Source organism: Rhinoderma darwinii, chromosome 2 (assembly GCF_050947455.1).
Source record: "Rhinoderma darwinii isolate aRhiDar2 chromosome 2, aRhiDar2.hap1, whole genome shotgun sequence".
NCBI lineage: Eukaryota > Metazoa > Chordata > Amphibia > Anura > Rhinodermatidae > Rhinoderma > Rhinoderma darwinii.
Genome location: NC_134688.1, coordinates 94,173,019 through 94,188,531, shown reverse-complemented (window position 1 = coordinate 94,188,531; position 15,513 = coordinate 94,173,019). Strand labels below are relative to the sequence as shown.

At 43.3% G+C, this 15,513-nt stretch overlaps 1 protein-coding gene across 1 annotated transcript in view; it reads left to right on the top strand.

Annotated features, from left to right (window-relative positions):
• The first annotated feature begins 233 nt into the window (after positions 1–233).
• TMPRSS12 (transmembrane serine protease 12) overlaps positions 234–15,513 on the top strand; it is a 73,203-nt gene continuing 57,923 nt past the window's right edge. Inside the window, exons 1-3 of the mRNA XM_075851924.1 lie at positions 234–585; positions 2,178–2,373; positions 6,840–7,105. Coding sequence (XP_075708039.1) covers positions 516–585; positions 2,178–2,373; positions 6,840–7,105 — 532 coding nt within the window. The 5' untranslated portion in view covers positions 234–515. The remainder of the gene's footprint in view (positions 586–2,177; positions 2,374–6,839; positions 7,106–15,513) is intronic.

Below are 15,513 nucleotides of genomic sequence, written 5' to 3'. Positions count from 1 at the left end.
CTCAAAGTTTTTTTATTATTATTATTATTATTATTATTATCATTCAGTAGTCAGTCTGGAATTCCTTGTTTCCAGTCACATTGCTACTTCCTATAATAGTATATGATGTGATTATTGTCTAGTACATTCATGTAGGCTGACTCCAAACGCTGGCTTGTCCTGACGGTGCTGAAAGAATCAATATAACAGGGACGCCATTTTGTATACAATTAAAATTGTGGCAAAGGGATTTACTGAATAACTGAAGTGAATGTTCTGAGGTTCTTGTAGCGTGTGATTCTCAGAACACAGCGGCCATTACATGTGCTTAAAGTACATTTATTTCTATGTGTTGATATTGAGTCTGCAAAGTGCTCCTAAACCAGTGAATGACTGCACTGCAGCAGGACAGGAGACATATGCAGCAGGTACACGACGTGATGCAACAACCAGTCGGCCCGGCTTTCTCTCTCTATTCACTAGCGCCGCCTGCTGAACGCTGAGTAGATCGTCGCCTGCTCTGTATGTGAGAGAAAATGGACGCCGTCCTGAGCGGAGCGTTTCTATTGTTGTGGGCGGAAGTTATGCTGGGAAATGAGACGGAAGGTATGGATGGAAATATTCAACTACTGGAAGCTTTGTGCATAAATATATATCTGTATTCATACATAATACAGAAAAAAATGATATATTGTACATATGTATCATAGTTGCCAAATTTTAGTAAGATCCTAGATATTTTGTACACCCAATTTTTATACACAATCCACACCCAAAATACAAAGCACACCCATAATGACATTGTGCACCCATAACAGTGATAGAGTGCCCCCTACACTGCCATCCCAGAGTCTCTGCCCACTGCATCCCCTCCCAGCGTTGTGCTCTATAGCACGTACACAGGTACAAGCAACAGAGAATGAGATATATGTTCAATTTTATATATATATATATACACACATATATATTGATATCTGGCCTGTTCAATCACAGTCCCCATATACATGAGGATGTTAGGGGGATCCGCTGTCTATGGCCAGCTTGACTATGAGACATCTGGCTTACTTCCATAGTACATTGTATTCCCAGATTCCCGTACATTATATATTCTGTCGTTTGAAATAACGTTTCTATAGTTAGTTAGCCATACCATATACAGTTTGTTTGCACTCAACAAAGTTTCAATATTTTTAAGCAATCTGAGTTATAATATGCAATAGTATCATCACACCTTTCCTGATCATTCTTTTTATTGAAAGTAGCACCAATAATTGTTTCATATTATATTGCCCCAATATAAATTTCAAGGCCACATCTTAAATATGGGGTACAGTTTCGGGCACCACACTATAAAGGGGAGCTGGAAGGGGCATCTCGAATGAGGGTAAAAGAGGGCATCTCGATAGATAAAACAAAAAGTTCTGTCTGAGAACTAGAAGCTGGAAAAATTGGGCCTGTCTACATAGCAAAATGGTCAACTTTGGAAAGATCTTCTGCATAAATAATTCCTGGTCAATATAAAGAATAGACATACAAAATCAAGACCTGTATAGAAAAGGGTTCTTCACAGCAGTGACGTACATAGAGGACCGGGTGCCCCATAGCAAAGCTAAAAATGAGGTTCCTTTCAGATGCCCTTTCACCACACTCCTAACCACCTCCGACAGGAGGTCCTGGTGCTTTTATCCCATTTTCATGAAAGTAAAATACATTTTCCATTTCCCAGTTTGCTAATATCGCAGCCCCTGTAGACCACTGCTGAAGTACTTATCATCCATTGAAGCGGGGACTAGACCTTCCTGGGATGGTCCTCCTTTCTCCGGGGGCCTTATTATGGGCTTCCTCTATGGTACGTCACCCTTTTCTTTTCAGGAAGAGCAGTTAAACTTTGACTTTGTCCTACAAGAGGTAGTTATAGCAGAATATATAGCAGAATATATAGCAGAATAAAAAAAATAAAGACTAGACCCTTAGACATACAGTTACTAATAAAGTTGGCCACAGTCACCCAGAGGTTTTGGTTTTGTCTTCTGGAGCAGAGATCTTCTAATAAATCCACTGGGCCCAACCAAAAACAATTGTGTAAATTGACATCAATCTCTAACAACAAAAAGTTTTTACAATAATTTCCACAGATATCTGCTATTATAGTTGTTGGCACTGTTATTCATCACTTTGGTTGAATCCCATCTTTTCAGTTTGTGGGCAAGGTCCACTGGTGGATACACTGGGATCCCGCATTATAGGTGGTCATGATGCACTTCCAGGGGCCTGGCCATGGCAGGTTAGCCTTCAATATTTCATTTTTGGATACGGCTATAGACCCTTGTGTGGTGGATCCCTTATTCACAAGATATGGGTGATGACTGCTGCTCACTGCTTCATAGGAAAACGGTGTGTATTATTATTATTATTATTATTATTATTATTAATATGCTGAAAAAACGTACAAAGATGTTCAATTTTATTGCTTCGTATTTGTCCGACATTGAAATATACTTTGTTTTGAGTTTGCCTGTAAGACTTCGTTCACATCTGCGTTGTGCATTTCTGTTCTTCTGCTCTGTAAGAGGAATAGAAAAACTGAAATAAATGTTTCGGTCAAACTACCTATTGATTTCAATACGTTTTGTTTTAGAATATGTTGTGCTTGGTTCTGCCAGGTTTACGTTTATTTGATTGAAGCAAAAGCGTAGTCTGCTGCGTGATTTTTTTTCAGTGCTAAATGACGGAAACTTGACGTAAAGGAGCTTTCCGGTTTTTTTTAACATTGAAGTCAATGGATGACGGATATGCCTTTCGTTTGTGTCCGTTATGCATTACTTTTAAAAGATTTTTTTTTTAAATGTGCATGCACAGAATCAAAATGACACAAAAACTGAAAAAATGGATACATTAAAAACATAGCATAACTGATGCCAAACTGTAACTAACGGAAGGTAAATTGTCTGTTTTCTTGACTGTTCCGGCAAAGGATCCGTCAAAATTTTTTATATTTTACCTCCTTTTGCTGTCAGTTATCTGTTATTGTGTCCGTTTTTTAAATTTTGATGGATCCGCTAAAACAGAAGGCACAACGCAGATGGCTATGTTCACATCTGTGTTCACACCTGTGTCAGGACTTTCCGTTATTCTGCTCCGTCAGAGGAGCAGAACGAGAGAAAACCAGGAGCGACAGTTTTGTTGCACCGCGGACACCACCTGCGGCCGACGGTACCCATTGACTTTAAAGGGTTCCTTCGGCTTTCCGTTGGGGTGTCCGTGGTTTTACCTGAAACAATACTGCGCTAATGCCACAGTGCCCTCTGTAGATAAGGCCACAGTGCCCTCTGTAGATAAGGCCACAGTGCCCTCTGTAGATAATGCCACAGTGCCCTCTGTAGATAAGGCCACAGTGCCCTCTGTAGATAATGCTGCCACATTGCCCTCTTTAGATAATGCTGCCACATTGTCCTCTGTAGATAATGCTGCCACAGTGCCCTCTGTAGATAATGCTGCCACAGTGCCCTCTGTAGAGGCTAACACAGTGCCCTCTGTAGAGGCTGCCACAGTGCCCTCTGTAGAGGCTGCCACAGTGCCCTCTGTAGAGGCTTCCACAGTGCCCTCTGTAGAGGCTGCCACAGTGCCCTCTGTAGATTCTGCCACAGTGCCCTCTGTAGATGCTGTCACAGTGCCCTCTGTAGATAATGCCACACATACCCCTTGTAGATAGTGCCACAGACACCCCCAGTAGATAGCTCCATTGGGGCTCCCTCTAGGAGTGGAATCCCCAGCCAGACCGTTGCCAACGCTTTGGCCAGGGAGTACTCTGCTGTGTTCATACACAGTGACATCAGGGGATCCTCCTGGACCAGAATGTGATGTCAGGGGCAACCCCAGAGCCGGTGTCCCAGAGCAAAGCACTAGTATAGGCTTCCGTAACTCTGGGGAAGCAACTGACATCTCAGCTCATATATGGACAGAGATGTCAGGGGCAACCCCAGAGCTGGAGTCCCGGGCAGAGCGCTACTAGCGCTCCTGCTGGGACTCCTGCTGTGCTCCTGACATCACTGTCCAGCTCTGGCGAAGCCCTAGACATCGCGGTCCATATGTGGACAGCGATGTCAGGGGATTCCAGAGTCCCGGAGCAGAGCCTATGCTAGCGCTCTGCCCCAGACTCCGCTCTGGGGAAAACCCTGACAAAACTGTCCATATATGGACAGCGATGTCGGGCGATTCCACAGGGTCCCGGAGCAGAGCCTATGCTAGCGCTCTGCCCGGGACTCCGCTCTGGGGAAGACCCTGGCAAAACTGTCCATATATGGACTGCGATGTCAGGGATTTCCATAGAATCCCGGAGCAGAACCTATGCTAGCGCTCTGCCCGGGACTCCGCTCTGGGGAAGACCCTGACATCGCGTGTCCATTCATGGACGGCGATGTCAGGGATTTCACAGAGTACCGGAGCAGAGCGATACTATTGGCTTTGTGTGCCGCAGATGACAGCCCCAGGGGCCGCATGCGGGCCGCCTGCTTGAGACCCCTGCCCTAAATGGTCCCATAAAGGCAAATCAGAGGACCAGGCCAAGCATACTATATCTCCTCCTGTTCCTGTTTTGTGTGGATTCCAGGATGCAGGGGCGTATATGTCACATCAGCTCTACATAATAACTGATTGGCCTCACAGAGAGGACAGTTGTATATGTCAAGCTGTTAGGCCGAATGCCCACGAACGTGTTTTTGCATCCACAATTCAAATCGGGTGAATTGCGGACCCATTCATTTCTATGGGCTATTCCACGGGTGGTTTCCACGGTCCGTGCATTGGCCGGAAACCCGGACCTCAAAAATATAGGACAAGTCATTATACGGTCCGGGTTTTTGGTCCGGGCTCATCGAAATACATGTGTGCACGGTCCGTGAATTGTGGGCCGCTAGCAGATGACACTCCGCAGCCCTCTGTGCCGCAATCAGGGGCCTTGCACACAGCTACGGTCGTGTTCATGAGGCCTTATACTTGCGAGAGTGTTTAATGAAGTGTTTTTCCTACCTGTGTCTCTCCAGCTGTTGCAAAACTACAACTCCAAGCATGTCCAGACAGCCAATGGCGACATGATTGCCATTAGCCGGAAAACCCCAGTGTATATTGATAAATTACCATAGTTAATTTAAGAAAATAAATGAAGAGCTTATTTCCCCTTTTTTTTAAATTAGATTTCCATTGCATCATGTCTGCTACACTATTCTGACCTGTAAAAAACAAAAGGATGAAAATGGAAACGTGACAGATCCTATTAGACCCCATGCACACGACCATATTTTCATCCATCTGTAAATACGGATCCGTAGTAATCCGCAACTTACCCGCATATACGGAACGGTATCCACAAATACTGTCCGTAATGCATCCATATATACAGATCCGCAAAACCATAAATGATGTGCAACATCTGCAAGCCTGGCGTCGCCTATCAATGCTTCCGGAATTACGGACGGCTACGGGTGCACATCCGTAGCCGTCCTTAATTTCGGAAGCACCCATAGACTTCTATGGGGAGTCCGTGCCGTAATTACGGACCAGAATTGGACATGTTCTATATTTTACAGATCATTTCTACGGAACGTACACTTATCCGTAAAAATACGGAAAGGTGTCCGTAACCCATAGAAATTAATGTGTCCGTAATTACGGTCCGTATTTACGGATAAAAAATACAGTCGTGTGCATGGGGCCATACAGTCAAAAGGATCTGTTAGGGTATGTTCACACAGCAAACTAAAAACAGACGTAAAATACGGAGCTGTTTTCAAGGGAAAATAGCCCCTGATTTTCAGCCGTTTTTAAAGCATCAAGCGTTTTTTACGGACGTTTTTGGAGCTGCTTTTCTATTGAGGCACTGTAAAATGGCTCCAAAAACGGCTCAAGAAGTGACATGCACTTCTTTTTATAAGGCGTTTCTCTCCGCATCGTTTTTTCAAACGCCCCGTCGGAACGAAACTCAGTTTTTTCCCCATGAAATCAATAGACAGATGTTCGAAGGCGTTCAGGTTCCGTTTTTTCCGGCCCGAAAAATGGTTGAAAATAAGCTGTCTGAACATACCCGTAGGCTTCTGTTTGGATCCATTGGAAACTTTAAAATGAAGTATTAATGCCAGTATAAATAAAAACTAGCGGAGAAGTAATTCACAGTTCTCTTAGTGTCATACCAGCTTGTAGTAACATATGGCGGCATAGAATCCTATGTGTCATGTATAAGGACATTGCTAAATCTTCCCTTTATGTTGGCACAGGGCATTGAGGATGTCTGTTTTCCACATTTTATTTGTGTTGGTATGATGTGGGGCAGGGGCGTAACTAGGAAAGACTGGGCCCCATAGCAAACTCTTGACTGGGCCCCCCCAGGTGCCACAAGCAGCCCGCCTTATAGATAGTGCCCCCTGTAGAATGTGCCATACAGCGCCCCTGTAGACAGTGCTATACAGCTCTGTCTATAGGTCCGCAAAACAACAAGGGCCTGCTGTCTGTATTTGCGGTCCATTTGTCCACAAAAAACCTTCCGTAGTGTATTCGTGTGTCATCAGTGTTCACGGATCCGCAAAAAGAAAAGCAAAGGCTGGAATTGATGTCTGCTATTTGTCCCAACTCCCTGAGTAGGTCACATGATCTGCACATACTGACAGTAAACATGACAAGTCCTGAGTTTTTTCAGCCCACACGGATCCATGAACATCACAGTTGTGTGCATGGGACCATATAAATGAATGGGTCTATGTGTTATCAGCATAATTGTATCCAACACTGCTCAGAGGTAAAATAATAGAGCATCTTATGATCATTTGTGCAAAAAGCGCCACTAATACCATAATCCTCTTCTCTCACAGAAGTCAAAAGTACTGGAGAGCAGTTTTTGGAGTAAATGATATTTTAAATCCAGATAAGGATAAGCAAACATCCCAAATCAAACAAATTATAACTCACAAAAACTTTGACACTAAAACTATGGATAATGATCTTGCTTTGTTGGAATTAGCAAATCCAGTTGAATATACAGATTATATCCAACCAGTCTGCTTGGCAACAGGGGTTTTACATTTAGACCCATTGACACAATGCTTTATAACCGGCTGGGGGACAACTTCTTCTGGAGGTAATCTCATGTATTCATTTATGAAATTATATTGAATTAAATTTTATGGCTCAAGGTTACAAACAGCACTTTTCTTAGTGAGTGGGTTACTGCATAAAATGTCTATGTATCCAAATATATTTTGTGATGTACCCCGTTTCCTACATAAGACTACAAATGTTCAACTGCAGCACTCAGAGCTTGTAGAGTCCATGTTGTCTTTACCTATGGAAGTCAAAACTTAAAAGGGGGTTTCCCACAATGAACATTTATCACCTATCCACAGGATAGTTGATAAATGTATGATCACTGAGGGCCCCACCACTGGGACTCCCATCGATCTCTAGAACAGGAGTCCCGAACCAGTGGGAACCCCACGATCTCTAGAACAGGAGTCCCGACCCCTGTTCCCCCTAACTGCTCGATCACTGTGAGGAGGATTTTGAATGCAGGTGCGGTCTCACATGTGCGCTTTTACTCCATTATAGGTCTACGGCGCCGAGGGAAACAGCCAAGCGCTACACTCGGCTGTCTCCGTCGGCCCCATAGACATTGGATGGAGTGGCAACGCACAGCACAATTGCTGCTCCATTAAAAATTCTCCACATTCCAATCGTGCAGTCTGGAAGAACGGGGGTCGGGACCCCTATTCAAGAGATCTGTGGGGGTTCCACTTAAGACCACCACTTGCTTTACTCCTTACATTAGACGCTTTGAACTAGTATGGTAACATCTGATAAATTCCTCTCCCTCTGCTAATTTAGCAAAGCAGCCACTAGAGGGCAGCATAATGCTTTATCTGTTACATTGAGTTTTTACGATTATTCTTGTAAACTGCTGAGATCGCAGGATGGGATCTGATTTTGTCCTGGGCACTAAATACTTGGCTCATAGATGAAGCCATAATATATTCGTGTAAGCATTTACAATAGACATTTACAATAGACTGAACTGACCGCCAGCAACATTCACAATAGACTGTCAACTGACTAGTGGCAGCATTTACACTAGACTGTGGGGCTGACCGGCGGCAGCATGTACACTAGATTGTGGACTGATCAGCAGCAGAGTTTACAGTAGACTGGGTATTGATCCATAGCAGCATTTACACTAGACTGTGGACTGACCGGTGGCAGCATTTAGAAGAGACTGTGGGGCTGACCGGCGGCAGCGTGTACACTAGATTGTGGACGGATCAGCAGCAGAGTTTACAGTAGACTGGGTATTGATCCATAGCAGCATTTACACTAGACTGTGGACTGACCGGAGGCAGCATTTACACTAGACCGTGGACTGACCGGAGGCAGCATTTACACTAGACTGCGGACTGACCGGAGGCAGCATTTACACTAGACTGTGGACTGAGCAACTGCTGAGTTTACACCAGACTATAGACTGACCGATCACATCATTTACACTAGACTCTGGACTGACCAACTGCAGCATTTACACTAGACTCTGGACTGACCAACCACAGTGTTTACACTAGACTGCGGACTGACCAGTGCCAGCATTTACAGTAAACTGACCCTATATCAAGGTGTGCAGAATTATTAGGATATGTTCACACACACTATTTACGGACGTAATTCGGGCCTTTTAGCCACGAATTACGTCCGAAAATGCGCCTCAATAGCGTCGGCAAACATCTGCCCATTCATTTGAATGGGTCTTACGATGTTCTGTTCAGACGGTCATTTTTTTTACGCCCCGCTGTCAAAAGGCGGGCGTAAAAAAGACGCCCGCGTCAAAGAAGTGTCATGTCACTTCTTCAGACGTAAATGGAGCCGTTTTCCATGGACTCCATGGAAAACCAGCTCCAGTTACGTCCGTAATGGACGCGGCGTTCAAGCGCCTGCACATGCCGTTACGGCTGAAATGACGGGGCTGTTTTCTCCTGAAAACAGCCCCGTAATTTCGGCCGTTACGGACGCTGTAGTGTGAACATACCCTTAGGCAGTTTGTTTTCCTATGGCAAAATGGGCCAAAAAAGAGATTTAACTGACTCTGAAAATCTAAAAATTGTTAAAAGTCTTTCAGAGGAACAGCCTTCTGGACCTTATTTCGTTCTGTCATGTAAGTCTAAATTTTACCTTTTGCTGTCCATTTGCAATGGACTTGTTTGATGCATTTCATTCCTGTTGATATTTGTTGGAAATATCGGAAAATGTTCAAAAAAAATTATTGATTAAAAAAAAAAGTCTTTCAGAGGAATGCAATGCTCTTGAAATTGCTCAGATATTGGGGCGTGATCACAGAACCATCAAACGTTTTGTTGTAAATAATGAACAGGGTCACAAGAAACTTGATGAGAAAAAACCCTGAAAATTAACTGCCAAAGATTTGAGAAGAATCAAATGTGAAGCGACCAGGAACCTATTATCCTCCAGTGCTGTCATATTCCAGAACTGCAGCCTCCCTGGAGTGCCCAGAAGTACAAGGTGTTCAGAGCTCAGAGACATGGCCAAGGTAAAGAAGCCTGAAACCCGACCACCACTGAAGACACATAAGATGAAACGTCAAGACTGGGCCAAGAAAAATCCGAAGACAGATTTTTTAAAGGTTTTATGGACTGATGAGATGAGTGACTGTTGACGGACCAGATGTATTGGCCAGTGGCTGGATCAGTAACGGGCACAGAGCTCCACTTAGACTCAGACACCAGCAAGGTGGAGGTGGGTACTGCTATGGGCTGGTATTATTAAAGATGAGCTAGTTGGACCTTTTCGTGTTGAAGATGGACTAAAAATCAACTCCCAAACCTACTGCCAGTTTTTAGGAGACACTTTCATCAAGCAGTGGTACAGGAAAAAGTCTGCATCCTTCAAGAAAACCATGATTTTTATGCAGGATAATGCTCCATCGCATGCATCGAAGTACTTCACTACAAGGCTAGCCAGTAAAGGCCTTAAAGATGAAAGAATAATGACATGGCCCCTTCCTCACCCGACCTAAACCCTATTGAGAACTTGTGGGCCCTTCTTAAATGTCAGATTTAGGCTATGTTCACACAGAGTTTTTTTACGAGTTTTTTTACCCGGAAACATCGCCGAAAAACTCGTCAAAAACGGCTTTAACCCCTTAAGGACGCAGCCTTGTTTTGGCCTTAAGGCTCAGAGCCCATTTTTCAAATCTGACATATTTCACTTTATGTGGTAATAACGTCGGAATGCTTAAACCTACCCAAGCGATTCTGAGATTGTTTTCTCGTGACACATTGGACTTCATGTTGGTGGTAAAATTTGGTCGATATATTCAGTATTTATTGGTGAAAAATTGCAAAATTTAGAGAAAATTTTGAAAAAATTGCATTTTTCAGAATTTAAATGCATCTGCTTGTAAAACAGACGGTTATACCACCCACAATAGTTACTAGTTCACATTTCCCATATGTCTACTTTAGATTGGCATCGTTTTTTGAACATTCTTTTATTTTTCTTGGACGTTACAAGGCTTAGAACATAAACAGCAATTTCTCATATTTTTAAGAAAATTTCAAAAGCCTTTTTTTTAAGGTACCTCTTGAGTTCTGAAGTGGCTTTGTGGGGCCTATGTATTAGAAACCCTGATAAAACACCCCATTTTAAAAACTAGACCCCTCAAAGTATTCAAAACAGCATTTAGAAAGTTTTTTAACCCTTCAGGCATTTCACAGGAATTAAAGCAAAGTGGAGGTGAAATTTGCAAATTTCATTTTTCTTGCTGAATTTCAATTTTATTCATTTTTTTTTCTGTAACACAGAAGTTTTTACCAGAGAAACACTACTAAATATGTATTGTCCAGATTCTGCAGTTTTTAGAAATGTCCCACATGTGGCCCTACTGCGCTCGTGGACTAAAAGACAAGCCCTAGAAGCAAAGAAGCACCTAGTGCATTTTGAGTCCTCTTTTTTATTAGAATATATTTTAGGCAGCATGCCAGGTTTGAAGAGGTGTTGAGGTGCCAAAACAGTAGGAATCCCCCAATAGTGACTCCATTTTGGAAACTACACCCCTCAAGGAATTCATTTAGGGTTGTTGTTAACATTTTGACAGCACAGTTTTTTCACAGCACGTATTTGAATTGGGCTCTGAAATGAAAAAAATGTCATTTTTTCAAATAAAATGTCATTTGTGATCAAAATTTCTTATTTTCACAGGGAACAAAATACCCCATTTTGTTGCCCAATTTGTCCTTAGTGCGGCAATACCCCAATTGTGGGAATAAACTGCCGTTTGGGCCCATGGGAGGGCTCAGAAGGAAAGGAGCGCTATATGTTTGTTGGAGTCCAGATTTTGTTGGATTGGTTTTCGGGGGCCATGTCGCATTTGCAGAGCCTCAGAGGTATCAAAGCAATGGAAACCCACCAAAAGTGACCCCATTTTGGAAACTACACCCCTCAAGGATTTCATTTATGGTTGTTGTTAGCATTTTGAGCACACAGTATTTTCACAGCACCTATTTCAATTGGGCTGTGACATTAAAAAAATGACATTTTTCCCAATAAGATGTAATTTTTTACCAAAATTTCTTATTTTCACAGGGAACAAAATACTCAATTTTGTTGCCCAATTTCTCCTGAGTGCAGCAATACCCCATTTGTGGCAATAAACTGCCGTTTGGGCCCATGGGAGGCCTCAGAAGGGAAGGAGCGCTGTGTGTTCTTTGGAGTACAGATTTTGCTGGTTTGGTTTTCGGGTGCCGTGTCGCATTTGCAGAGCCCCAGAGGTATCAAAGCAATGGAAACCCACCAGAAGTGACCCCATTTTGGAAACTACACCCCTCAAGGAATTCATTTATGGGTAATGTGACCATTTAGACTCCATAGTTTCTTCACAGAACTTATTTGAATTGGGCTGGGAATTAAAAAAATATATATTTTTTCCAATTATATGTCATTTTAGCTCAAAAATTCTTATTTTCACAAGAAATAAAATACTCCATTTTGTTGCCCAATTTGTCCTGAGTGCGGCAATACCCCATTTGTGGTGATAAACTGCCGTTTGGGCCCATGGGAGGGCTCAGAAGGAAAGGAGAGCTGTGTGTTCTTTGGAGTACAGATTTTGCTGGATTGGTTTTCGGGTGCCATGTTGCATTTGCAGAGCCCCAGAGGTATCAAAGCAATAGAAACCCACCACAAATGACCCCATTTTGGAAACTACACCTCTCAAGGAATTCATTTATGGGTGTTGTGACCATTTTGACCCCATAGTTTTTTCACAGAACTTATTTGAATTGGGCTGGGAATGAAAACAAAATTATTTTTTTCAAATAATATGTAGTTTTGGCTGAAAATTTCTTATTTTCACAAGAAACAAAATACCCCTTTCTGTTGCGCAATTTGTCCTGAGGGCCGCAATACCCCATTTGTTGTGATAAACTGCCGTTTGGGCCCATGTGAGGGCTCAGAAGGAAAGGACCACCATTTGGCCTACTGGGGATTTTCTAGTGCGAAGTCATGTATGCAGAAGCCCCTGAGGTGCCAGTACAGTTGAAACCCGCAAGAAGTGACCCCGTTTTAAAAACTACACCCTTAAGGCATTCATCTAGAGGTGTAGTGAGCATTTTGACCGGAGACCTACACCCCATAAACTGTAATGTGGGTTCTCCCGGGTATGGCAATACCCTACATGTGGCTGTTATCAGCTGCCTGGACACAAATCAGGGCCCAGAGGGGAAAGACGAGGGGGGATAAGCTGTGCGGAGGGGATCAGGGTAAGTAAAATTGGGGTAAATTATAAACCAAGGGATGTATGATAAATTTTAAAACACTTTCATACAGAGCTCTGGTTATTCGGGACACGTGTCACATTGATATATTGTGTCATCCATTATCGCCCTCTTATAGCAGACTTTGCACCTCTTTTGACTTTTTCCCTTCTTGCCAGTTTGGGGAACTTCTGCTGGAAAGTGTTGCCCTGGTACGATGCGTGTGGGCTCGCTTCCAGAAGTACTGGGTGCCCCCCCTTCTTGGTCCCTAAAGATTAGGTTCTTGATAATCACCTCTTGAAATTCCAGGAAAGTTCCCGTCTGGCCTGTACATCGATGTAGCACGTACGCATTGTACAATGCCATCTGTATGATGTGCCCGGCCAGCTTCTTATACCACACAGCATGGCGCTGTAGGGCTTCAGGGCTTGATCTGACAAGTCCATCCCTCCCATGTACCTATTGTAGTCCAGGATGCAGTCTGGTTTGGGGGTGGCCTTTCCTTCATATATCCTAAACCTGTAGGTATACCCTGATGCACTCTCGCAGCTTATACATCTTCACGCCATACCTTGCCCTCTTACCCGGCAGGTACTCGCGGAATTGAACCCTCCCTTTAAAATGTACCAGGGACTCCTCAATAGAAATACACTTCTCGGGGGTGAATGCTGGGAAAACCGGGCACTGGAATGGTCTAATAGGGGTCTCCGTTTATACAAACGGTTAAAACTGGGGTCATCTCGGGGTGGGCACGGCTCATTATCAGTATAATGTAAGAAGCGAAGTATTGCCTCATTTATTTATTTTTTTAGGTTCCAGTTCAGTTCTGAAGTTGCTTTGAGGGGCCCATATATTAGAAACCCCTATCAAACACCCCATTTTAGAAACTAGACCCCTCAAAGTATTCACAACATTTAGAAATTTTATGAACCCTTTAGGTGTTTCACAAAAATTTAGAGCAAAGTAGAGGTGAAATTTACATTTTTTTTTTTGTCAGAAAATCCTCTTTATACCATTTTTTTTATAACACAAAAGGATTTATCAGTGAAACGCAACTTAATACGTATTGCCCAGATTCTGCAGTTTTGAGAAATATCCCACATGTTGCCCTCGGGCGGTAATGGACTGAAGCACCGGCCTCCGAAGCAAAGGAGCACCTAGTGGATTATGAGGCCTCCTTTTTATTAGGCACCATGTCCGGTTTGAAGAGGTCTTGTGGTGCCAAAACTTTGGGAACCGCCCAAAAGTGACCCCAATTTGGAAACTAGACCCCTTGAGGAATCCATTGTAGTTTTCTTGGGGTGCATGCGGCTTTTTGATCAGTTTTTATTCTATTTTTAGGTGGCGTGGTGACTAAAAAACAGCAATTCTACTATTGTTTTTTTTTTCATTTTTTTTTACAGCGTTCACCGTGCGCTATAAATTACATATTCACTTTATTCTGCGTGGCGATACGATTACGGCGATACCAGATGTTTATAGTTTTTTTTATGTCTTATGGCGTTTGCACAATAAAATACGTTTTGTAAACAATCATTCACTTTTTGTGTTTCCTTATTCTAAGAGCCAGAACTGTTTTATTTTTCAATCAATAAAGCCGTGCGAGGACTTATTTTTTGCGTAACGAACTGTAGTCCAGAACTGTAGATCAGGACCATTTTTAGGTACAAGCGACTTTTTGATCTCTTTTTATTCCATTTTTTGGGAGGTGAAGTTACCAAAGAATTGTGATTGTGGTACGGTTTATTATTATTTTATTTTACGGCGTTCACCGCGCGGGATAAATAACGACATCGTTTTGTAGTTCAGGCCGTTACGGACGCGGCGATACCAATTATGTATAGTTTATTTGTTTGTTTATATATTTTTATTAATAATAAAGGACTGATAAGGGAAAAAGGGGGATTTTTACTTTTAAATCTTTTATTTTCTTATTTTTACACATCTTTTTTTAACTTTTTTTTAACTTTATTACTTTGTCCCACTAGGGGACATGAGGGCAGGAGGCCCTGATCGCTATTCTAATACACTGCACTACATGCGTAGTGCAGTGTATTAGAACTGTCAGCTACTCACTGACAGCAAGCATAGTGGGTCCTGACGTTGTCAGAACCCACTAGGCTTCCGTCTATGGCATAGCCGGACGCCATTGTTTGGTGTCCGGTTGCCATAGTCACCATCGCCGGCCGCTATCGCGTAGCAGGCCGGCGGTTGCAGCTTAACCCCTAAAAAGCCGCGATCTCTATAGAACGCGGCTTTTAAGGGGTTAATCAGCGGGGACACAGCGATCGGTCCCCGCTGTAGGAGCTGTGACAGCTGCTGAACAAGACAGCAGCGTCACAGCTCCTGTATGTGTCGGGAGGACGGCCGAAACGGCCGTTACTCCCGAGACGTACTATTACGGCATGGAGCGCGAACGATACAGCTGCCATGACGTAATAGTACGTCAAGGAGCGGGAAGGGGTTAAAGTGCCTCCCATTGATTTCAATGGGAGGCCGAGGCGTCTTTCTCTCGCGAGCGGTAAAACCGTCTCGCGGGAGAAAGAAGGGACATGCCCTATCTTCGGGCGTTTACGCCTCTGACCTCCCATTGACTTCAATGGGAGGCAGAGAAAGCGTATTTCGCTGCGTTTTATGCCTGCTCAAAGGCTGCGGGCGAAAATCGGCGTGCAGGGAGAGGAAAATCTGCCTCAAACTTCCAAACTGAATTTTGAGGCAAAAATTCAGGCTGCAAAAAACT